At 47.2% G+C, this 25,279-nt stretch overlaps 1 protein-coding gene across 2 annotated transcripts in view; it reads right to left on the reverse strand.

Moving 5' to 3' along the window:
* Window positions 1–25,279, reverse strand: part of LOC140120855 (phosphofurin acidic cluster sorting protein 2-like) — a 29,488-nt gene that overhangs the window by 620 nt on the left and 3,589 nt on the right. The window contains exons 2-24 of one of the 2 annotated variants that reach the window (XM_072139850.1): window positions 22,548–22,790; window positions 16,246–16,333; window positions 16,051–16,140; window positions 15,527–15,652; window positions 14,934–15,096; window positions 14,684–14,766; window positions 14,317–14,400; window positions 11,866–11,922; window positions 10,032–10,183; window positions 9,827–9,917; window positions 9,355–9,411; window positions 9,070–9,194; window positions 8,826–8,949; window positions 8,642–8,746; window positions 8,235–8,338; window positions 7,327–7,481; window positions 7,049–7,159; window positions 5,641–5,743; window positions 4,993–5,035; window positions 1,153–1,195; window positions 671–812; window positions 367–590; window positions 107–220 (exon numbers count right to left, since the gene is read on the reverse strand). In XM_072139850.1, the coding sequence (XP_071995951.1) occupies window positions 107–220; window positions 367–590; window positions 671–812; window positions 1,153–1,195; window positions 4,993–5,035; window positions 5,641–5,743; window positions 7,049–7,159; window positions 7,327–7,481; window positions 8,235–8,338; window positions 8,642–8,746; window positions 8,826–8,949; window positions 9,070–9,194; window positions 9,355–9,411; window positions 9,827–9,917; window positions 10,032–10,183; window positions 11,866–11,922; window positions 14,317–14,400; window positions 14,684–14,766; window positions 14,934–15,096; window positions 15,527–15,652; window positions 16,051–16,140; window positions 16,246–16,333; window positions 22,548–22,783 (2,620 nt within the window). In that variant the 5' untranslated portion in view covers window positions 22,784–22,790. The remainder of the gene's footprint in view (window positions 1–106; window positions 221–366; window positions 591–670; window positions 813–1,152; window positions 1,196–4,992; window positions 5,036–5,640; window positions 5,744–7,048; window positions 7,160–7,326; window positions 7,482–8,234; window positions 8,339–8,641; window positions 8,747–8,825; window positions 8,950–9,069; window positions 9,195–9,354; window positions 9,412–9,826; window positions 9,918–10,031; window positions 10,184–11,865; window positions 11,923–14,316; window positions 14,401–14,683; window positions 14,767–14,933; window positions 15,097–15,526; window positions 15,653–16,050; window positions 16,141–16,245; window positions 16,334–22,547; window positions 22,791–25,279) is intronic. The other variant, XM_072139851.1, reaches the window with a different exon arrangement.

Below are 25,279 nucleotides of genomic sequence, written 5' to 3' on the forward strand. Positions count from 1 at the left end.
ACCATGGAAAAGATGCTACAGGTTATGTGGAAAATGTGAGCCGCTGAGGGGGGGTCCCTCCATCAGGACAGATTAAAGGTAGGTTGTTAGCAGAAGGTGGACTTACCTCTCAGCATGGTGTTCTGGTTTTTGGCAGTGCAGATTAGGCGGCTGATCCCTTCGATGACTTGACTACGCGATTCGGCTTCCTTCTCTTTTGGCTTCTTACTCAGAAACATGACTAGGAAGGAGCAGATGATGAGAGTGTTAGCTCTGATGCCTCTCCAGCTCTGTGATCTCTGGTGTGTCCTGTGTAGGTCTGGGTGGTGGTCCTTGCCCATGTCGATGGAGGACTTGTTACTGTGTTGGGGTTAATGATGCACTCACCCTTCTTGTTCTTCTCCTGGGTCACTATGGTCATGGCCATACACAGGGGTAAGTTGCTCTCTCCAGGTGGAGGCAAACGACTGACTTGCAGTGAGCGGAAGTTGCTCCTCATTGTGTTTTTAGTGGCCGTGTCCCTCCTGTCTCCATCTTTCCGGCGTTCGGAGCCCTGCCACTGCCAGTAATCCACCTGCAGACCCATCACTTCAACTCCAGCGGATAAAGCCCTACAGATGGAGGGGTCGAGACTGTGAGTGTGGAAAAGAGAGGGATGGGGGAAGACACCAATGTAGGGTTTATGTCTTACCCGGCATTTGATAGACCGCTGCTGACTGAGGGGGACGGTGGTGGGGTGCATGTGGGCTCCTTCACCATCGATGAGCCTGTACCCGGGGATGAGGAGGAGTTGAGGAGCGATGGATTGCAGACCGATGCCTCATCAGAGTCCACTGCAGGAGAGAGGGAAGAGGTCACATCTACTATCCTAGGTCTACAACAGATAGTGGGGAACCACACAAATATTCAGATACAGTTGTAGCTCTAAAGCACCGATACATATATATTCTCCTATTTAACCTTATACTCCACCATACTATCCTCTGCATGCTACATTATACACCTCTATCCCTTCCACTGCTCCTGCACGGCCTATACTCATCTTTCCATTCCTCTGCACCAATATATATATATACATATTAAAATTATATCCTATATTCGAGCCACCTATACTCCTCTGGACTCCCCTATATTATCCTCTCCTCCTCCTTACACATTATGACAACAACTCACCAGAAGCTGCAAGAGGCTGCTCCACAATCCCAACCTTCACAACCTAAAACAAGACAAGACATAATAACCGCGTCAGTGACTAAGGTCCCAGAGGCCACAGGAGGCACATGGCGGCTGGTCACGTACAAGGCATTACACATCCATAGCAGGGGTGTGGAGGCACCGCAACCCCAGAGGAGTCTCTGCCCCATAAAGGAACAGCAATGGCCTTATCACCAGACCTAACGGGTGTGATATCTCTTCTGAACTCTGTGATGGGGCTGTCAATCATTCCAAACATTTTACGATACTGAGGTAACAAAGTAACCCTAAGGGCTCTTTCACATTGGTGTTTTTAACGTATGTGGTTCAGTGATTTCCACAGACGCCTCACAAAAGCATTGATTGATTCAATGGGAGTTTTCACATTGGCTTGTATTTTCACTCATCTGTTGTCGGTGGTAAAAATTACGACCTTCGGTTTTTATTTTTGCAGACACTGAGACAAAATGCAACGGAAGCTGGCCACCGATGGCATTGGGAAAGAGCCCTAATCCTAGTAGTTCTTCGTTAAACGGTATCTACCACCAGGATGAAGGGCTATATGTAAATGAGCATTAGTCTCATTTGCATACAATCTTTCATCTTGGTGGTAGATGTCCTTTATGTTCCAACACAAGTCTCAATCAAAGTAATCCAAAGTATCCTCGTAATCTTCTAGATTCTGCCTCTACTCCCAGAACACTCATGATGTCTGCATATTATGTTCCATTTGATGGTCCATCTGCTCCTGGATCATACATTGGTTCAGGTTATGGTTATCTTTTTTTTTTTTTTGATCAAAACATTTTTATTGAGGTTTTTGTTTTTAACAACACATTACAAACATACTGTTGAACAAAAGACCAAGACAATAAGAACAACCCACTCCCCCCTCCGCCCCCCCAGCATTCCCCACAGCAGACAGATAGAGACTATTGTTGTTAATTATTCCTATGGACCATTGGTTCACCCTTCACATATCATACCTAAAAAAGCATGGATTCCTCTATCCCACAGGCAAGTACTTGCGACAAACAGTTTCCCTTTAGTATGTACATATCTCATACAGTCCCCGTTATCAGCTGGTAGTGAGAGCTATTACGTAGATCAATCAGGGCTCTATTCGGAAGTCCTGTCGTGTCCAACCACCTTCTCCATAGTTTATCAAATTTTTTGGGGCATTTTCTTTTTAGATATACTCCCCACTCCAACCTAATTATACTGTTGACCTTATTTATAATTTCCTGTATTGTAGGTGCCGATGTTTGAATCCATCGAGCCGCTACGGACTTGCGTGCCATATACAATAACTTTTGTATACATAGCATAGTGGTCCCATCTATATTCTCATTTTCAATCAAACCCAACAAGCAAATCCTTGGGTCCGGCTCTAGGTCCACTGATAGCACCTTCCGAATTACATGTAAAACTTGTTTCCAAAATTCCTCCAGCTCCTTACACTCCCATAACATATGCATCAGTTTTGCATCCGAGGACGAGCATCTGGGACAACAAGAGTCAGGTCGCACCCCTATCCTATGGAGTAGGCTTGGTGTCTTATACACCCTATGCAGAAGATAAATTTGGGACAATCTTTGGGCCTCTGATGGAGACAATAAGGGTGTCCGTTCTAAGATTTCTTCCCATTGGGAATCTGAGATTTCCCCTACATCTGCTTCCCATTTCTCTTTGATCATAAGGGGGTGACCTTTCAGATATTCTCCCAAGAGGCTAGAATAAATACTAGATATGATCCCTCTATTCGGTCCCCTTCCCGCTATCAATTTCAATGTGCTATGGCTCGATAGTTGAAGCCTATCCTCTTTGACCGTCTTCTCATATGCATGCCTTAATTGCAGGAATTTATAAAATTGTGTATTAGGCAGATTAAAGGTTTCCCTTAATTTTAAATCGTTTGTACAACTATCTCCATCTAATAACTGCCGTACAAACCATATTCCTTTACCCTCCCACGGCGAGAAACCCTCTAATTTAAACATTTCCGGGAGCCGGGGATTATGCCATATAGGAAGGTACTCACTATGACCCTGAATCCCCACCAAATCCTTAATCTTGGACCATGTCTTGGACATTTATGGTTATCTTTTTAATACATGCTCCAGCTCATCTCTTGCCTTAGCTTCAGATTTATCCTTTGCTCCACTCTACATCGATCAGCTAGAACCTCCCTTTGTTGCTCCTACTTCCAGTTCACCCACTGCTCCTTTTTCATTGATCCATCTGCTGGTTCGGCCCTTGGTCCATCATTTGCTCTATCCAGTGGTTCATTCTCTGGTCCATACTCTCCTTTGACCCCCAGTTTCTCTACAAGTTTATCCTTGGGTCTATTCCTCTCGTCTGGTTTGGTCCGTCTTCTACTTGTCTATCTGGTCCTCTGGTCGCTCTTTTGTTCCAACCTTAGTTCCACTCTCTGGTTGAGGCTCAGATCCATTCCCTGGGTCCTGCCCAGTCTCCTCCTGCTTCTGAGAGTTCGGGTCGTACTGAAACTTCCCAAACCAATCCTTGTTTTTTCCGCGCTCTCACATCTACACAATTCTGAAATATGGGGATAAAGTCAATGAGGTTTGTAACGTTCCACCTCATCCTACGTGTAGTACAGAGGATGCCCCTGCACACTCAGGGATATCTGCGACTGTCTACAATGGCTCGGGTATATTATTATGTACTTTATGAAGTGTTTGCATGACTTTTGTGTCAGCATTTTGTCCGACACGTTAGAAATCTGTGCACCTAAAGGGGTGTGGTAGTGCTCAGTCAGAGTTTTTACGACCTTTGGGGCTTATTTACGAAGGGTTGAGGATCGCACTTTCGTCGGGCTATTTACGGTTTTTGGGATTTGCACAGCTTTGACAGGTATTTAACAGGGGTTTGCGCTGGGATTGTGTCGCACGCGGTCGGATTGTGGGGTGGTTGTGCTGCTTCCGTGCGTCAGAAATCGGGGATGTTCCATTGGACGATCCAACCAATTCAGACTGAGCCCTGGATTTAAGATTCAAATTGTGTCGCAAGACAATGCACTTACATGCACCGGGAAGAAGAAGGTAAACTCCGGGGACCTGGGTGGGGAAGCGACACATGCAGGATATTGGGTGCACAATCTTTGTGAATCGCGGCAGAGTGCATGATCGTTGGGCAATGCACTTTCGTGAACTCGGCAGGACTGGATTTGCGTTTTTCCCGACGTGTTACCCGAATATTTCCGATTTGCGCCGATTTCCCCTGAATTGCCCCGGGATTTTGGCGCACGCAATCGGATTGTGGCGCATCGGCGCTGGCATGCACGCGAAGGAAATCAGGGGCGTGGACGAACGAAAACCTGATGGATTCGGAAAAAGCGCTGCATTTAAAAAAAAAAAATCTGTTGCGGAGCTTGCACTTACCTTCACTCAGCCCGAGCCGGTGAACTCCAGCGCGTTCCGATGCTTTTCAGCACAGCAGCGCCACGTGGTGGGCGGCAGAGGAACTACCTTAATAAATCCCGGCCAGACCCGAATCCAACGCAGAGAACGCGCCGCTGGATCGCGAATGAACCGCGTAAGTAAATCTGCCCCATTGTGTTGCTCATAGATAGAAAGTGAACCAACAAATAAAAGGTGCGCAATTTCCCAGAGCATTGTCGTATAACTGAGCAGCGAGCACCACGATTGGATGATCTGGCACAAACTGCTCATTAGTGAGTGAGATTGCACTGATTACAAACCCCACAACAGAGGAGGCCTCAGCTGGAGAGGATCAGTGAGATGTCTCAGTCCATAGAAATTATACAGGAAAACAAGTATCTCTTTTATGAAGACTCACCCCAATAAATGGAACAAACTTCTGGCAAGAATCCTCATCAGCACTAAGAGAACGGAGCAGAAGAGACCAGAGGAGAACAGAGAGAAGGCAGAAGAGAAGAGGAAGTTAAGAGAAGGCAGAGATACAGGAGCAACAGAGAAAACACAAGTGATACAAGATGAGAAGAGGCGAAAGAGCCCCAAAAGGTGATCGCAACAACTCAGACAAAGCAAAAAGAGAAAGGCAAAAGACCAAGAAGGAGAAGAGTATGGAACACAAAAGAGGAACGGCCGAACAGTGTGAGGACATGTCCAGAAACTGGAATATAAATCCATATATCACAGTCCTGCTGCTACTACCTACACTCACAAAGAAATCATTACACAGCAACCCAGGGACAACATCTAACACATGCTGCAAAGAACACAGAGCACAGCAGTGTGAGGACACACCATCAGTGCACTTGGAGAAGCTACGATCCTGGAATATAAATCTGAATATCACAGTCCTGCGGCTACTAACAACATACACAAAGGTCTGATTACACATCTCTCCTAATGCTGGCTGCAGGTCACTAATGAATACAAAAAACAATTATTTTATTACTAAGTGAGGGAGGGGATTATATATAATACAGTGCACAGGTATGAGGGGAACACTACAACTCACCTCCTCTGTCTGTAGGTCAGCATAGCCTCCGAGATGAAGAGCTGATGGGACGTGGACGCCCCCGCTATGTACTGAGCTACTCTCCCCGCTACATCCAGACGCTCTGTGTAATAAGAGATGTCCACATTATTATCTACACTCAAGACTCCTCAAATATAATCCACCATCATGGCCACCAGCAGCCATTGACAAACTCTACTGGGAGGACTTTTTTGAGGAACAGAAGGGGTCATTAAAGGAATAGTCTGCTGCCAATGACTCCACCTGCCAGTCTGGGGGACCTGTATCTAAAGTCTCTGTGATGCACATTACATAGGGTGCTACAGACCACCAGAATAGGGAAGAAAACCTTTTGGCTGTGTAGCAGTACAAAGAGGAGAGCACCCAGGCAGATTCTGCAAGGATTACACAAGTTGTGTAGCAGTACAGATAGAGGGGAGAGCACCCAGGCAGATTCTACAAGGATTACACAGGTTGTGTAGCAGTACAGATAGAGGGGAGAGCACCCATGGAGATTCTGCAAGGATTGCACAGGTTGTGTAGCAGTGCAGAGAGAGGGGAGAGCACCCAGGCAGAGTCTGCAAGGATTGCACAGGTTGTGTAGCAGTACAGAGAGGGGGGAGAACACCCAGGCAGAGTCTGCAAGGATTGCACAGGTTGTGTATCAGTACAGAGAGGAGAGCACCCAGGCAGATTCTACAAGGATTGCACAGGTTGTGTAGCAGTACAGAGAGAGGGGAGAACACCCAGGCAGAGTCTGCAAGGATTGCACAGGTGGTGTAGCAGTACAGAGAGAGGGGAGAGCACCCAGGCAGAGTCTGCAAGGATTGCACAGGTTGTGTATCAGTACAGAGAGGAGAGCACCCAGGCAGATTCTACAAGGATTGCACAGGTTGTGTAGCAGTACAGAGAGGGGAGAACACCCAGGCAGAGTCTGCAAGGATTGCACAGGTGGTGTAGCAGTACAGAGAGAGGGGAGAACACCCAGGCAGAGTCTGCAAAGATTGCACAGGTTGTGTAGCAGTAGAGAGAGAGTGGAGAACGACAATGGAGATTCTGCAAATTTTGCACATATTCTGTAGCTGCACAGAGAGGGGAGAGCACCCAGGCAGAGTCTGCAAGAATTGCACAGGTTCTGTAGCTGTACAGAGAGAGGGGACAGCACCCCGGCAGATTCTACAAGGATTGCACAATTTGTGTAGCAGTACAGAGAGAGGGGAGAGCACCCAGGCAGAGTCTGCAATGATTGCACAGGTGGTGTAGCAGTACAAAGAGAGGGGAGAGCACCCAGCAGATTCTGAACAGATTGCACATCATCCACATAATTCTATGTGATAAAACTATTTTATGAATCTATGTGACCCCAATACAATCATCATTCTGCCTAAACCAAATAAAGGTGTCTCACCTGAAGTTGGGGGCTCCCCCTGGCTGAACACATCCCTCCAGGCTGCATCCATGAAGAGGGCATTATATTTACTGTCCAGTGATGCCAGGTATTTGGCCACAGGATGGGGACCTGAAGGGTGAAAAAAAAAACCCTCAATCTTAACCTACACAATCTTTGAAACATATGAACACCATCACAGGAGGGACAAGCTTCTCAAGTCTAAAAGCAGATACTAGGGTTGAAGGTCACAAGTAACGGCGACAGTACCTGACACACAATGTGTCCTCCACACTCACCAAGTGGAAGAACGAGGAAGCGAAGGTAGCTAAGCCAATCTGGTGTCTTCCCAGCGAGCTGCTCAACAAAGAAGCGGAGGATGACGCTTAGATAACTCTGGTCACCAGCCACTACAACTTTCACCGGTGGAGGCATCAGTGAGTTACAATTACAACTGGAGAGGAAAGACAAATTCAGGGACTACTGAAGATCTGTGACTACAGGAAACGTGGAATGAGGTCCCTTCCCGTGGGTACATACTGTATGGCTAGTGACGTGTTCTTGCTAGCTAGGACTTCTGTGGCTACAGAAGAAGTGGTATGCTTTGTACTCTGATACATGCGACCATAGAAGACATAGTTTGAAGCGTCCTCTCCATCTGCAGATTCATGTGACTATGGAAGAAGTGGCTTAAAGTGCCCTCTCTACCTATAGGATTCATGGGACCATAGAAGAAGACGAGTCTTAAAGTTCCCTCTATCTGAGGATACATGTGACTGTGGAAGAAGCTGCTCGAGGTGACCCTACTTTCTGAGGATTCAGGTGACCATAGAAGACGTAGCTTGAAGTGCCCTCTCTATCTTTGGATTCATGTGACCATAGAAGACGTAGCTTGAAGTGTCATCTCTATCTTTGGATTCAGGTGACCATAGAAGACGTAGCTTGAAGTGTCCTCTCTATCTTTGGATTCATCTAACCATAGAAGACGTAGCTTGAAGTGCCCTCTCTATCTTTGGATTCAGGTGACCATAGAAGACGTAGCTTGAAGTGTCCTCTCTATCTTTGGATTCAGGTGACCATAGAAGACGTAGCTTGAAGTGCCCTCTCTATCTGAGGATTCATCTAAGCATAGAAGTAGTGTCTTGAAGCTCCTTCTAGGTTTGAGGATACATGTGACCATTGAAGAGGTGACATAACGTGTACTCACTATCTCTGGATACGAGTGATGATACCACTGAATGCTGCCTGGACATCAGCTGAAGAACATGTGGAGACAGTCAGAAGTTTTCCATGTAGCTGTTCTCTGAGATACTATATTTTGTTTGAAAGAAATCAACATTTAGAGATGATCAATTTCGAAATGATCTGATGCCTCTCCCACCCATGTAGAGTCTATAGGGTTGTTTGCTCCTCATCAGGTCCACCAACTATAATTTATCACCTGTAGCACTAGTCATATCGGAAAGAAACATATAGCCCCTATAGATCCTGGACGTGCGTGCACCCACACCTTCTGCATTCCCTCATGGTCGAGGTCCAGTCGATCACAACATTATAAATGATGTCATCACCCAGACTTCTCACTCTCCTAATGGGTTCATAGAGACATGTTACCTGCCCATGCCAGTCGGAGGTGTTCACCAGGATAACGCTCTCTGGAAGCTGCTGCTCAGAGCCCAGGATTTCATTTAATTCATCGAAAACTGATTTTCGGGGAACCTGTGAAGGGAGAGGGGTGCAGTTGGTCACAGGAGCATCTCACAAATCTGAAAATATCCCCACATCTTCCCAAACTCACCTGACTGCAGAACCTGGACTCTGGGCAGAACTCCCCCTCCAAGCTGCCACCACGGTCACCTCGGTAGTTCTGACGATCTTTCATGGATACACTTCGAGGACCGCGGGCCAATCTGTTCTCCTGCCTGGAGCAAAAGTGTAGGTTCAGGGATTTAGTGACGCTACAAAACCCCTAGAACATTACACTAACACATCTTTACTGTACCCAAAAATTCACTGATGGTAGTTGTAGGCCATAACATTACCTGGGAGACATAATGATCTGAGACTCAGTCCTGGAGATCATGCCAAGGTGTGGTATCCGCTCAACGGGCTCCCATGAACCAAGATCAGCAGCTGAGCTCAATACTGGTCCCGGGTCATTGCCCTCCTGTCATACAATATTACACTATGAACAGATGTCCATAAGATCCAGATACCTTATACTACAATAACAGCTTTTCATCAGTTACTGCTGACATCCCGCTGGTAGATCAGACATAAGACACACACACCTTATGCTACAATAATATGTGGTTATCCCAACTTACATCAACTAGTCGGGAACTACTGTCCTCCTTTCGAACACTTTGGGAAGTCTTTTCCGACTGCAAGACAAATCTTAGGTGAGATATGACACTGGTAGCATCGGGGTGAGACTTTGTAGATTTTTGACTTCAAAGATCAGGTATATGACCTACTCTCACAGATGTATTCTTAATATTGCTATCGGGGGTCTGTGTTTCAGATGACTGTACAGAGTGTGGCCAGTGTTGGGTCAATGGACTAGAGTGCTATATCAATGGCTTTGTCTGTGATGGTAGAGTTTGTCTCATTCAACTTAATAGATCCCATCGAGTAAGGAATTTGGGAGTCAATCCAGTTACATTGGTGTCTAGTGACCGTAGTGTCTCGGGATGCGATGTGTCCTTTGGCTACAACCCATTTTTAGTTAAAATCTATTTCTAGCATCTTTATAACGGTTCCGGAATGTTTTATGAAGATGATGATGGCTCTTCTCACCGCGGCAGTGGTCTTGTCTCCCCCTTTTTGACTGTTGATGCTGCCAATCTCCGTCTGAGACCCAGAATTGGAGACCCCTTCAAAGTATCTCCTTAAAGATAGAAGATAGATGTTGTGAATAAGGAGCATATACTCAGGGTGTACACCGAGGTTCAATCAGTGGTCACTTTGAAGTGAAGTTAAGGAAGTTCTGGTTCTTCCTGACCTTAGCGTTGGTTTTGGTGTGCTGACAACGCTGTCATTGTCTTCTATGTCGAATCCACTCTCGCTATTATTACACTCATCCAGACTGTCATACAGGAGGCCGAGCTCCTCGTCTTCCTCCTGTTCCCGACATGTGTGCTCAGTGTCCAGAGTCTGGAGGAGAAGAGAGGACAATGAACAAGCAGTCACCAGAGATCTAAACATCATGACAGACACGACTACAACTCATGGATGAATGTCCTAGTGAGAAGGTTCCTGAGCTGCTGATAACCTTCTACAGAGAGTCCTTCAATATTCCAGCAGTAGACGAGTGACTACATACACAGGACGTGGGTCAATCTTTCCAGACAAGTGAGGGGTTGTTACAGGATATTACAGGATTGGATCATGTATCACCATGTCCGCACGGTTCTATATTGTACACTTCCCTTAGTCAAGAACTTGTAAACCATTCAATCAAGATAGACTATTCTGCGATCTAGGTGGTATTAGTATAATAACTCCACAGAGGTCACTGGAATCTAGGTGGTGTCATGTTCCTTGCCCTGTGGAGATCATTGGATCTAGGTGAGATGATGCTGGTTCTATAGAGATCACTTTAACTAGGTGAGGTGATGACTCTGGCTCTGTGGAAATCATTGGATCTAGGTGAGGTGATATGATGTTGGCTTTGTGTAGACCACAGGATCTAGGTGAGGTGACAGGATGCTGGCTCTATGGAGACCACGGGATCTAGGGGAGGTGACATGATGCTGGCTCTGTGGAGATCACTGGATCTAGGTGAGGTGATACGATGCTGGCTCTGTGGAGACCACGGGATCTAGGTGAGGTGACATGATGCTGGCTCTATGGAGACCACGGGATCTAGGTGAGGTGATACAATGCTGACTTTGTGGAGACCACGGGATCTAGGTGAGGTAATATGATGCTGGCTCTATGGAGACCACGGGATCTAGGTGAGGTGATACAATGCTGACTTTGTGGAGACCACGGGATCTAGGTGAGGTAATATGATGCTGGCTCTATGGAGACCACGGGATCTAGGTGAGGTGATACGATGCTGGCTTTGTGGAGACCACGGGATCTAGGTGAGGTGATACGATGCTGGCTCTGTGGAGACCCCGGGATCTAGGTGAGGTGATACGATGCTGGCTCTGTGGAGATCTTGGGATCTAGGTGAGGTGATACGATGCTGGCTCTGTGGAGACCACGGGATCTAGGTGAGGTGATACGATGCTGGCTCTGTGGAGACCACGGGATCTAGGTGAGGTGATACGATGATGGCTTTGTGGAGACCACGGGATCTAGGTGAGGTGATACGATGATGGCTCTGTGGAGACCACGGGATCTAGGTGAGGTTATATGATGCTGGCTCTATGGAGACCACAGGTTCTAGGTGAGGTTATATGATGCTGGCTCTATGGAGACCACGGGTTCTAGGTGAGGTTATATGATGCTGGCTCTATGGAGACCACGGGTTCTAGGTGAGGTGAGGATCACTGGATCTAGGTCGTCAGATGATACTTGTGCTATGAAGATCATTAGATATAGGTGAAGTGATGATGCTGGCTCTGTGAAGACCACGGGATCTAGGTGAGGTGATGGTGAAGAGACGACATTTAAAAAAATATTACAGTGAAGATGATGGAGAATGCTTTGTATAATAGACACGACCTCCCCAATCCATCGTGTGACATGCGCCATGTCTTTGGTGTTAAGATGAGAGGGGACATATATGGACATTAGGATATTAGGACATAGATGACTGTAGGGGTCCTCATACAAGCTGCAGTGAACGGATGATGGGAATGTGACACTTTTTCGTGAAGACTCACATCATCATTAACTTTGAACCTCTTCAATAAAGACACAAACTTCTGTTTAAAATTTGGCTGTAAATGAAAGAGGAGAAAATTACAACTACAAGAAATGTGAGCAATATACAAGTCGCATGCACAATGCTGACCATAACCAGTCCCCCCCCCAAAAGAGGCCCCCCAAATCTCTTATCCTAACTAATGGTCACAAGAGGCGCCCCCAAAAACCTGACCTTGACCAGTTACCCTAACAGTGATAACACAAAGACGCTCAAAAACCCTACCGTAATCAGTTGCCCCAACAGGGATCAGAAGAGGCACCCACAAAACTTACCATAACTAGCCCCTAAAACAATAACAGCAAGGGACACTCACAATCCTTACAATAATTAGCCACCCCAACAATGATCAGAATAGGCACCCACAAACTCAGTCATAGCCAGTCACATAGTGGTCACACTATGAAATTCGCAATCCTGACCATAACTTGTCACCCTAACAGTGCTTTCAAGTGGAGCCCTCATATCTAGTCTTGAGCTACTTGTCTAATATGGTGGTCCGGAGAATGGTCACACTCTGGTCCCTACTCCATTGCCTGCTTCCACCATCACTGGCCATAGGAGGCCTACAAAAACATTGCTATGAGCTACTTCCACCAAAACACTTGTCCAGAGGATACAAACACCAGTCTGTGGATCATCAACTGACCACATGGAGGTCTTCATCAGAAGACCGGTGGTGAAGCAGTCCAATTCACGTCCTTTAACTGCATTTGACAGGACTGATTCCAGGATGAAGCTGTACAAGGACCATTCCTAGTGGATCAGAAGTCACTCACATATTTGTCTGTGATCGATTTACACCAACACAGATTGCATGATGTCACCCATAAAACTGTCCATGAGCTTCTCCATTTTGTTAACTGAGGACACCACTTTTCAACTTGAAACTTAACATTAAAATTTATGCAAAAGTTTCAACAGATATTAAAAAACGATGGACATCAGACTGAAATTTGACTCATTGGTTTGAAAGATCATTGGGTGGGGCTGATGGAGATCCAGAGGCCTTGGTACACATTGGCCTGTTTTGAGAAACCATGTAAGGAAGCGGGAAATTAGTGACGTGAATAAGAAGCTTAACAACTGGTGTAGGAAGGAGCGGGTTTCAATTTCTGTAGAACTCGGTCAGTTTTACTGTTTCTTCAGGTTGCCTAATATTAAAGAGGGAAGCTGAGGAAGAGGAGAACTGGGAGCCCGGAGATATGTTCATCTAGGGAACTGTGGCTTTCTTCCTTTATTAATTATACTATAGATTTGTTTCCATGGCCTCAGTCTTCACGTGACTTTGATTTGTTCTAGGTGCTAAATTCAGTTTCACCACCTCAGCAAGACATCTCCTCAGCTCAGAGAACAGTCCAAATAGTCAAGACTCTTTCCATAAATCCTTGAGGATTTATATATCAAGACACCTACTAGAGCAATCCTTGCCATACATTGGTGAAGATCCATCAAGGTGAGAACGTACAACTTCAGTCTTCATATTGTCATACCTACTGTTACAGATCCTCAACCACTCATGATCTCAAGCCCAACAGACAAGCCAAACACCACATGCCTATGCCAAGTCTCGACCTACCCACCATATGTTGATTCCACTATAAACTGATCGTTAGATCCAACCAAGCTACCAAACGTGGATCCTCAATCCAACCACCCGTGCCCATATTCAGTAATTCAGAGTTGTCTTAGCTGGTAGGAAGCATCTATTGAATGAATCGAGAAGATGCCACTAAAGGATGTCTAAAGGATTGAAGATCCTACTGTGACTCCAACACAAAGAAATCAGATGACTGGTCAACAACCTGAAGAACAGTTGTGTTATCGCTTCTGTCCATTCACAGAAGAAGTAGAGCAGGTGCTGCAGATTCATGTAGCCTTTCTCTCATGCCAGGACCTTACATCATCCATTGCACCTGGCTTGGAGAACGTCCAGTTTCACCCACACGGAGCTTGACAAGGCCTTCCGGCCATCAAGCATCATCCATGGTGGTATGGGTCCTCCACAATCTAGAGAGGGAAATTTGCTCACTCAGGAGCTCCGCTACTTATCATCTGGGAGCAGCAGACGGGAGAACTTTCCTGTAGATCTTTAACATCTTGTTGTGGTTTATCTTTCTATGCTGTTATTAGACATTCAACGTGGTTGGTTCCTGAATTGTTGTGTAGTTCAGATAAACCACATGTAGACTTCCGTAAGAAAATATTTTTTTTTATTTTTTGCTTTTCCATGACTTGTAAAGTAGAAGGAAAATTGTGTCTGAGTTCAGCCTTGTCCTGACATGGACGACCAAGCAGGGGCTAATCTATGTAACAGCCTGACCCATGAGGTAGAGCTGCAACACCCAGTGAGGACATCGCCTTGCCATTACATGCACATACTTACTGGTAGAGCACCTCCCATAATTACCTGGCGGCTCAGGGAAGTGCTTCGCATCAGCTTCCGACCAAACTTCTTTGGCCTTCTTATGTCATCATCCTCATCGTCAACATCCTGTGCCAGAGAAGCAGAAAAATGTTATCTCATGATGCGCCGTACATGGAGTCACAACATACTTCAAACACAAACTTCCAACAACCACCCACATGGTCACCCACCTACTACCTCCAGTCATCCGTGTGATGAAACCCCGTCTCTCCAAACCATCTGCTGATAGGTCTACACTACTGTCTGAATAATGGAAACCCCATGTCTCCAACTCTCATCCAGAGTCATCCATTTGTCTGCCATATACATTCACCAATCATCCATATCTTTCATAGGAGGCAGCACCCACCTGTCCTTGTCCTTCATCACTGCCGTCCGGCTCTGAGGAATAGCTGTCTTCATCATACTCTTCTTCCCAGTATGGTTCTGCATCTGGAAAATAAGATATGATGCAAGTATGAGGTCTAGCTCGATTCTCCATGGAGGACCTCTTCTTACTGTCTCTAATGAATGTAGCCTCACAGTTCTCAATGCTCTTCACGCTGGGAGAGGTTTGCTATACCCAGTCTTCCAGAAGGTCTAGACAAAACATTTCTTACCCAGGCCCTTAACCTTTGGCCTTATCACTGCGGTGACCTCCTCATGATCAATGGGTTGACTGGACAGTGAGAAGATGCTGATTTCAGCCACTCGGATGGCAGGATCTTTACGGTTACTGTGTAGGTCTAGGACCTTCATCCCCTCTGTAGGTCGTTGCATCACCTACATGTTATGAGGACAGAATGGTGATCAGTACAGAGATATAAATGACTCAATTAAATATAGTTAATGCATTACCACAGCTTCTATCACCAGCTGACATCATCACAGCCCACAAGGAAGCAATTAGAGACACCAGGAGACCAACAACCTGCATGCTCTGCTCAGCAGAACTTGCATATGTTGTGAATGGGAATTTGAGGGGGTTTCCACCAGAGACCTCTGAGGGTGGCTTATCTCTGAACCAGAGAAAACAAATCGGCTTTAAAATTCAATGTCCCCTATCCACCTCTCACCCAACACTGTCCAAAGTACTAGAGGGATCCAACCAAATTCTAATAATACAAATGCAAATAGGGAGATTATATGGTGAGCATTTGGGAATAGGGTTTGAGTGATCAATGAAAAATGGAGGGGGGGGGGGGGGGTTCACCTCTGCCATGTTAATGACCCCAATCGCTAACGACTTGTATCCCAGGATGGTTCGGTTCTTGTAGCGTTTTCGCCTCTGTAACATGATCTGCAGGTTGTTTGCGTCTCTCTTCAGGAAATGTGGATACTGGAGGTGGTAGAGAAGAGGACACACACTCAGAATCTGGTTACTACATATGTGTTCCTAGATGCAGACGTACTCCGAAATCTCAAAATCTGTTCATGATCTGCACATATACTCTGTAATCTTCATATGTAGCCCAATGTCCAAAGACATGTGCCCTATACATCGAGAGGGTGCTAATGTAGATTATAGAGCAAGTCTATAGATTTGAGGTCACCTATATGAGATCTCTCTAGTGAACTATGCCATGATGTGTCCTGTTGGGATATTACAGTATGTATGTAAAGAAGCTGGTGAGAGCCTTTGGACCCAAACTACAGACCCAAAATCCTCCAGGTCTGCTCCTGAGGTTGCTACTCTACTCACTTGCTCCACCTGAGGGACACTACAACACAACTTACCTGGAGGGAGAACGTAAGCTCCAGCTCTGTCTCCATAACCCCGCATGGAGGAAGATGATATTCATTGGAACGTAGAACCCTCTTAGATCCCTAGATGAAGACAATAAGGAGTTGCTTTCAATGTTCAGTCTACAATGCCATTCACTGTCAGATATCAGAGCCCTACAATCCACCGTTCATTATCATGAATCTGACCTGCAGCTTTACAGCAATGACTACGGAGTTCAGATCTCTGTCCAGTTCTCTCAGCACCAGGAGCTTCTTGAGGGTTAAACTGCAGAGTCTGAACAAAAAGAGTAAAAAGGTCTGTCAGAGACAATACATTCCAAGATGGAGTGCAAACAATATAGAGGTGGAAAAAGGAGTCTACCAAGAGGAAAATATACTATAGAGATCAGTGAGGGGACCTACAGATGACATTATACTATAGAGAGCAGGGAGGAGCCCGAGGCCCCTCATTGTTCTCCAGACTCCTCAGTTCTTCTTCAGTCGTCATGGTTCTCCAGACTCCTCAGTTCTTCTTCAGTCGTCAAGGTTCTCCAGACTCCTCAGTTCTTCCTCAGTCGTCATTGTTCTCCAGACTCCTCAGTTCTTCTTCAGTCGTCATGGTTCTCCAGACTCCTCAGTTCTTCTTCAGTCGTCAAGGTTCTCCAGACTCCTCAGTTCTTCCTCAGTCGTCATGGTTCTCCAGACTCCTCAGTTCTTCTTCAGTCGTCATGGTTCTCCAGACTCCTCAGTTCTTCTTCAGTCATCATGGTTCTCCAGACTCCTCAGTTCTTCTTCAGTCGTCATGGTTCTCCAGACTCCTCAGTTCTTCTTCAGTCGTCATGGTTCTCCAGACTCCTCAGTTCTTCTTCAGTCATCATGGTTCTCCAGACTCCTCAGTTCTTCTTCAGTCGTCATGGTTCTCCAGACTCCTCAGTTCTTCTTCAGTCGTCATGGTTCTCCAGCCTCCTCAGTTCTTCTTCAGTCGTCAAGGTTCTCCAGACCCCTCAGTTCTTCTTCAGTCGTCATGGTTCTCCAGACTCCTCAGTTCTTATTCAGTCATCATGGTTCTCCAGACTCCTCAGTTCTTCTTCAGTCGTCATGGTTCACCAGCCTCCTCAGTTCTTCTTCAGTCGTCATGGTTCTCCAGCCTCCTCAGTTCCTCTTCAGTCGTCAGTGTTCTTCAGACTCTTCAGTTCCTCTTCAGTCGTCATGGTTCTCCAGCCTCCTCAGTTCCTCTTCAGTCGTCATGGTTCTCCAGCCTCCTCAGTTCTTCTTCAGTCGTCATGGTTCTCCAGACTCCTCAGTTCTTCTTCAGTCGTCATGGTTCTCCAGACCCCTCAGTTCTTCTTCAGTCGTCATGGTTCTCCAGACTCCTCAGTTCTTATTCAGTCGTCATGGTTCTCCAGACTCCTCAGTTCTTCAGTCGTCATGGTTCACCAGCCTCCTCAGTTCTTCTTCAGTCGTCATGGTTCTCCAGCCTCCTCAGTTCCTCTTCAGTCGTCAGTGTTCTTCAGACTCTTCAGTTCCTCTTCAGTCGTCATGGTTCTCCAGCTTCCTCCGTTCCTCTTCAGTCGTCATGGTTCTCCAGCCTCCTCAGTTCTTCTTCAGTCGTCATGGTTCTCCAGACTCCTCAGTTCTTCTTCAGTCGTCATGGTTCTCCAGACTCCTCAGTTCTTCTTCAGTCGTCATGGTTCTCCAGACTCCTCAGTTCTTCTTCAGTCGTCATGGTTCTCCAGACTCCTCAGTTCTTCTTCAGTCGTCATGGTTCTCCAGACTCCTCAGTTCTTCTTCAGTCGTCATGGTTCTCCAGACTCCTCAGTTCTTCTTCAGTCGTCATGGTTCTCCAGACTCCTCAGTTCTTCTTCAGTCGTCATGGTTCTCCAGCCTCCTCAGTTCCTCTTCAGTCGTCAGTGTTCTTCAGACTCTTCAGTTCCTCTTCAGTCGTCATGGTTCTCCAGCTTCCTCCGTTCCTCTTCAGTCGTCATGGTTCTCCAGCCTCCTCAGTTCTTCTTCAGTCGTCATGGTTCTCCAGACTCCTCAGTTCTTCTTCAGTCGTCATGGTTCTCCAGACTCCTCAGTTCTTCTTCAGTCGTCATGGTTCTCCAGACTCCTCAGTTCTTCTTCAGTCGTCATGGTTCTCCAGACTCCTCAGTTCTTCTTCAGTCGTCATGGTTCTCCAGACTCCTCAGTTCTTCTTCAGTCGTCATGGTTCTCCAGACTCCTCAGTTCTTCTTCAGTCGTCATGGTTCTCCAGCCTCCTCAGTTCTTCTTCAGTCGTCAAGGTTCTCCAGACCCCTCAGTTCTTCTTCAGTCGTCATGGTTCTCCAGACTCCTCAGTTCTTATTCAGTCGTCATGGTTCTCCAGACTCCTCAGTTCTTCTTCAGTCGTCATGGTTCACCAGCCTCCTCAGTTCTTCTTCAGTCGTCATGGTTCTCCAGCCTCCTCAGTTCCTCTTCAGTCGTCAGTGTTCTTCAGACTCTTCAGTTCCTCTTCAGTCGTCATGCTTCTCCAGCCTCCTCAGTTCCTCTTCAGTCGTCTTGGTTCTCCAGCCTCCTCAGTTCTTCTTCAGTCGTCATGGTTCTCCAGACTCCTCAGTTCTTCTTCAGTCGTCATGGTTCTCCAGACCCCTCAGTTCTTCTTCAGTCGTCATGGTTCTCCAGACTCCTCAGTTCTTATTCAGTCGTCATGGTTCTCCAGACTCCTCAGTTCTTCAGTCGTCATGGTTCACCAGCCTCCTCAGTTCTTCTTCAGTCGTCATGGTTCTCCAGCCTCCTCAGTTCCTCTTCAGTCGTCAGTGTTCTTCAGACTCTTCAGTTCCTCTTCAGTCGTCATGGTTCTCCAGCTTCCTCCGTTCCTCTTCAGTCGTCATGGTTCTCCAGCCTCCTCAGTTCTTCTTCAGTCGTCATGGTTCTCCAGACTCCTCAGTTCTTCTTCAGTCGTCAGTGTTCTCCAGACTCCTCAGTTCTTCCTCAGTCGTCAGTGTTCTCCAGACTCCTCAGTTCTTCCTCAGTCGTCAGTGTTCTCCAGACTCCTCAGTTCTTCTTCAGTCGTCATGGTTCTCCAGACTCCTCAGTTCTTCTTCAGTCGTCATGGTTCTCCAGACTCCTCAGTTCTTCCTCAGTCGTCAGTGTTCTCCAGACTCCTCAGTTCTTCCTCAGTCGTCAGTGTTCTCCAGACTCCTCAGTTCTTCCTCAGTCGTCAGTGTTCTCCAGACTCCTCAGTTCTTCTTCAGTCGTCATGGTTCTCCAGACTCCTCAGTTCTTCTTCAGTCGTCATGGTTCTCCAGACTCCTCAGTTCTTCTTCAGTCGTCATGGTTCTCCAGACTCCTCAGTTCTTCTTCAGTCGTCATGGTTCTCCAGACTCCTCAGTTCTTCTTCAGTCGTCATGGTTCTCCAGACTCCTCAGTTCTTCTTCAGTCGTCATGGTTCTCCAGACTCCTCAGTTCTTCTTCAGTCGTCATGGTTCTCCAGACTCCTCAGTTCTTCTTCAGTCGTCATGGTTCTCCAGACTCCTCAGTTCTTCTTCAGTCGTCATGGTTCTCCAGACTCCTCAGTTCTTCTTCAGTCGTCATGGTTCTCCAGACTCCTCAGTTCTTCTTCAGTCGTCATGGTTCTCCAGACTCCTCAGTTCTTCTTCAGTCGTCATGGTTCTCCAGACTCCTCAGTTCTTCTTCAGTCGTCATGGTTCTCCAGCCTCCTCAGTTCTTCTTCTGTCGTCATGGTTCTCCAGCCTCCTCAGTTCTTCTTCAGTCGTCATGGTTCTCCAGCCTCCTCAGTTCTTCTTCAGTCGTCATGGTTCTCCAGCCTCCTCAGTTCTTCTTCAGTCGTCATGGTTCTCCAGACCCCTCAGTTCTTCTTCAGTCGTCATGGTTCTCCAGACTCCTCAGTTCTTATTCAGTCGTCATGGTTCTCCAGACTCCTCAGTTCTTCTTCAGTCGTCATGGTTCACCAGCCTCCTCAGTTCTTCTTCAGTCGTCATGGTTCTCCAGCCTCCTCAGTTCCTCTTCAGTCGTCAGTGTTCTTCAGACTCTTCAGTTCCTCTTCAGTCGTCATGGTTCTCCAGCCTCCTCAGTTCCTCTTCAGTCGTCATGGTTCTCCAGCCTCCTCAGTTCTTCTTCAGTCGTCATGGTTCTCCAGCCTCCTCAGTTCTTCTTCAGTCGTCATGGTTCTCCAGACCCCTCAGTTCTTCTTCAGTCGTCATGGTTCTCCAGACTCCTCAGTTCTTATTCAGCCGTCATGGTTCTCCAGACTCCTCAGTTCTTCTTCAGTCGTCATGGTTCACCAGCCTCCTCAGTTCTTCTTCAGTCGTCATGGTTCTCCAGCCTCCTCAGTTCCTCTTCAGTCGTCAGTGTTCTTCAGACTCTTCAGTTCCTCTTCAGTCGTCATGGTTCTCCAGCTTCCTCCGTTCCTCTTCAGTCGTCATGGTTCTCCAGCCTCCTCAGTTCTTCTTCAGTCGTCATGGTTCTCCAGACTCCTCAGTTCTTCCTCAGTCGTCAGTGTTCTCCAGACTCCTCAGTTCTTCTTCAGTCGTCATGGTTCTCCAGACTCCTCAGTTCTTCTTCAGTCGTCATGGTTCTCCAGACTCCTCAGTTCTTCTTCAGTCGTCATGGTTCTCCAGACTCCTCAGTTCTTCTTCAGTCGTCATGGTTCTCCAGACTCCTCAGTTCTTCTTCAGTCGTCATGGTTCTCCAGACTCCTCAGTTCTTCTTCAGTCGTCATGGTTCTCCAGACTCCTCAGTTCTTCTTCAGTCGTCATGGTTCTCCAGACTCCTCAGTTCTTCTTCAGTCGTCATGGTTCTCCAGACTCCTCAGTTCTTCTTCAGTCGTCATGGTTCTCCAGACTCCTCAGTTCTTCTTCAGTCGTCATGGTTCTCCAGACTCCTCAGTTCTTCTTCAGGCATCATGTTTCTCCAGCCTCCTCAGTTCCTCTCCAGTCGTCAGTGTTCTCCAGACTCCTCAGTTCCTCTTCAGTCGTCAGTGTTCTCCAGATTTACCAGTTTCTATTTCTATCTACCATTTCTAGTTTACACCTCATCTCTTTCTCAGGCCCATAGATCTTCCTAATTTTTTCTGCAGACAACCCTCCCCCCAGTATTTTTCTCCAGGATCTTCTGTTCTTTTCACATCTTCTTTGGACCCTCAAACTACAACTATTGTTACTTCTTCAGACTGTTTTTGTGCAAACCTCAGTATATTTATGTACTTGTATCTGTAAAATAGAAACTCACGCAGGACCTCAATAACTGCTCACAATTTCTTTTAATCAAGGGAAAGATTTCGGTAGTTTGTTCTTGTTGCTGATTGGGGGATTGTTTTTAGCCAATCACAATCATTAGATCAAGGTCATCAAGTTTATGTAAATTTTTAAATTTAAGCAAATCTTTTGGCGACCTTCGGGATTATATGAAAAGATCAGATATCAGCACTATCACAACCTGTGTGTACATAAGAGGGGAGGTCGGAGCCCACGTCCGGGAGCTCCATATAACGATAATTTATTATGGAGACGAAGTCCTGATCTTCCTGCATGACCCAAGTGACTGGGATTTAGTGTTATGCAAGATATAAAGTCCAAGTCCTGGTGACCCCAGATGCAACTGGCTGCATAATCTTCTCCTCTGACCAAGACTGATCCAGACTCTGTGGTTGTTGTACTTTTTATCATTTACCATCGTAAAGCAGCTTTTAGAACCCAAAATCTGGGGATGGGATCAGAACCACATTTTGGGAGAACCGCCAAGTATACGCCACCATTCGTTTCAGTGACCTACAATACAAGGTCCGGATCCCTACATGTTCGGGAGGTGCAGGGTTAATCCCCCCTCCCCATGTGCTCATCTCTCTCCAGCTACTAATCTGACATGAACGTTTCAAAGCCTCTAAATGTCAAACAGAAGACTAATCCTCATTAACAGCCACAGGAGACTCGTTACTGTATGAGACCCCAGAATATGGAGCAGAGACCCCCAGTCACCAACAGGACCTGAGGGGCAGTTTATTCACATTATGATAAATCCTGACGCAAACAGAGGAGAGAGGAGAACTCCATACGTAATACAATTTTCACATTCCTCCAACATCTGGTTCCTCATACTGATCTTGTCCACAAAAATTCTAGATTTCACAGCAACTCCTAGAAAAACATCAGTCAGGTGGTGCACAAGCGGGGCGGCCTCTTCAGGCGGCGCACAAGGGGGACGGCCTCTTCAGGCGGCGCACAAGGGGGGCGGCCTCTTCAGGCGGCGCACAAGGGGGGCGGCCTCTTCAGGCGGCGCACAAGGGGGGCGGGGGCCCATCAGGCAGCGCACAAGTGGGGCAGAGAATGACATTGTCAGGCTGCTGCAGCCATACTGTTCCTACAATCAGTATTGCATCGGCCGCAATATATCTAATACATCTCTACACGTCCCTTGGATGGCGTCACAGGGTAGAATGTCGGCCCACCAGGGTCATTGCTGCGGTGATTGACACTTTCCATGACTGAGGAATAAAGAACATGGAGACTTACCTAGGAACACAGCTCGGGGAGCATCTGTCCACTTCCCATGTAGCAAACAGGTTCATAGGGACAGGTACGGAGCCGGGCCCCTCAGGCCTCATTATGGTCACTCCACTGAGGTTGGGTCCTGCTTCTAACCCCCGGCCAAGGCACAACGACGTATTCCCGCCATTGCCAGATAGAGAGACGGAATTACTGAGGAGAACACCTCCGCCTTTGTCCGCCATCATCCGTTCTGAGGACATACAGAACCTGCAATGAGATAAAAATAAATCCACATTTACATATTCATAGTTACTTATAGGGGCCCCATAGATTCACAAGCTGCATGAGATCCGACTGATGTCCTTCAGAGACCCTAAGCCATCATGGAGTTTACAGCCCTCCTGAAGACTGACATGTAGATCCTGTGTGGACCCCCTTCATGGGGATGACTGTGTAGTCATTCCTATGTATTGAGCTCCCCCTAGTGGTGGCTGCAGGTAGACAGTTTGATTATACAGGGAATTTATCAGCAGTTCTCTAAAACCTCTACACATCAACAAATGTCCTGTTCAGAATGATCAACGTCAAAATAACCATCTGCAGGAGGTTGGGTGTAAAAAACACCCCTAAACCCTGACTCAGGATGCCTAAGAAATTTCGCTCTGGGGCTTTATGACCTTAGACCTTATGACCTTAGAAGGCATTGACTCTTTGAGCCCTTTGGGGCACTGGGTTCCTAGCATGACTCTCCCTTTTTGAACATTTGTCCTCTATGGACCACGTTTGGTAGGTGATGGCAATAAACCACAATCTAATGGTGCCTCGTCCTCTGGCACTGCGGTTGGGTAGATGTTTGGGATCATCCTGTTGCTGTAATGTCCCCCCTGGTTGCATCTTCATTCTCCTGGTAGGTGACAGAAGATGTTTAAACAGAATATCTAGTTATATTCCTCTATCCATCCTTCATTCTATGATATGAAGTCTCCACGTGCCATATGGAGGATCACATATATACTGGGTGTACAGGGGTGAGGGGGCACATATATACTGGGTGTACAGGGGTGAGGGGGCACATATATACTGGGTGTACAGGGGTAAGGGGGCACATATATACTGGGTGTACAGGGGGTGAGGGGGCACATACATACTGGGTGTACTGGGGTGAGGGGGCACATACATACTGGGTGTACTGGGGTGAGGGGGCACATATATACTGGGTGTACAGGAGGAGGGGGCACATATATACTGGGTGTACTGGGGTGAGGGGGCACATACATACTGGGTGTACTGGGGTGAGGGGGCACATATATACTGGGTGTACTGGGGTGAGGGGGCACATATATACTGGGTGTACAGGAGTGAGGGGGCACATATATACTGGGTGTACAGGGGTGAGGGGGCACATATATACTGGGTGTACAGGGGTGAGGGGGCACATATATACTGGGTGTACTGGGGTGAGGGGGCACATATATACTGGGTGTACAGGGGTGAGGGGGCACGTATATACTGGGTGTACAGGGGTGAGGGGGTACATATATACTGGGTGTACAGGGGGTGAGGGGGCACATATATACTGGGTGTACAGGAGTGAGGGGGCACATATATACTGGGTGTACAGGGGGTGAGGGGGCACATATATACTGAGTGTACAGGAGTGAGGGGGCACATATATACTGGGTGTACTGGGGTGAAAGGGCACATATATACTGAGTGTACAGGAGTGAGGGGGCACATATATACTGAGTGTACAGGAGTGAGGGGGCACATATATACTGGGTGTACTGGGGTGAGGGGGCACATATATACTGGGTGTACTGGGGTGAGGGGGCACATATATACTGGGTGTACAGAGGTGAGGGGGCACATATATACTGGGTGTACTGGGGTGAGGGGGCACATATATACTGGGTGTACAGGGGTGAGGGGGCACATATATACTGGGTGTACTGGGGTGAGGGGGCACATATATACTGGGTGTACAGGAGTGAGGGGGCACATATATACTGGGTGTACAGGGGTGAGGGGGCACATATATACTGGGTGTACAGGGGTGAGGGGGCACATATATACTGGGTGTACAGGGGTGAGGGGGCACATATATACTGGGTGTACAGGGGTGAGGGGCACATATATACTGGGTGTACAGGGGTGAGGGGGCACATATATACTGGGTGTACAGGGGTGAGGGGGCACATATATACTGGGTGTACAGGGGTGAGGGGGCACATATATACTGGGTGTACAGGGGGTGAGGGGGCACATATATACTGGGTGTACAGGGGTGAGGGGCACATATATACTGGGTGTACAGGAGTGAGGGGGCACATATATACTGGGTGTACAGGAGTGAGGGGGCACATATATACTGGGTGTACAGGGGTGAGGGGGCACATATATACTTGGTGTACAGGGGTGAGGGGCACATATATACTGGGTGTACAGGGGTGAGGGGGCACGTATATACTGGGTGTACAGGGGTGAGGGGGCACGTATATACTGGGTGTACAGGGGTGAGGGGGTACATATATGCTGGGTGTACAGGGGGTGAGGGGGCACATATATACTGGGTGTACAGGGGTGAGGGGGCACATATATACTGGGTGTACTGCGGTGAGGGGGCACGTATATACTGGGTGTACTGGGGTGAGGGGGCACATATATACTGGGTGTACAGGGGTGAGGGGGCACATATATACAGGCAGTCCCCGGGTTACATACAAGATAGGGTCTGTAGGTTTGTTCTTAAGTTGAAT

This window comes from Engystomops pustulosus, chromosome 3 (assembly GCF_040894005.1).
Source record: "Engystomops pustulosus chromosome 3, aEngPut4.maternal, whole genome shotgun sequence".
In the NCBI taxonomy this organism is placed as follows: domain Eukaryota; kingdom Metazoa; phylum Chordata; class Amphibia; order Anura; family Leptodactylidae; genus Engystomops; species Engystomops pustulosus.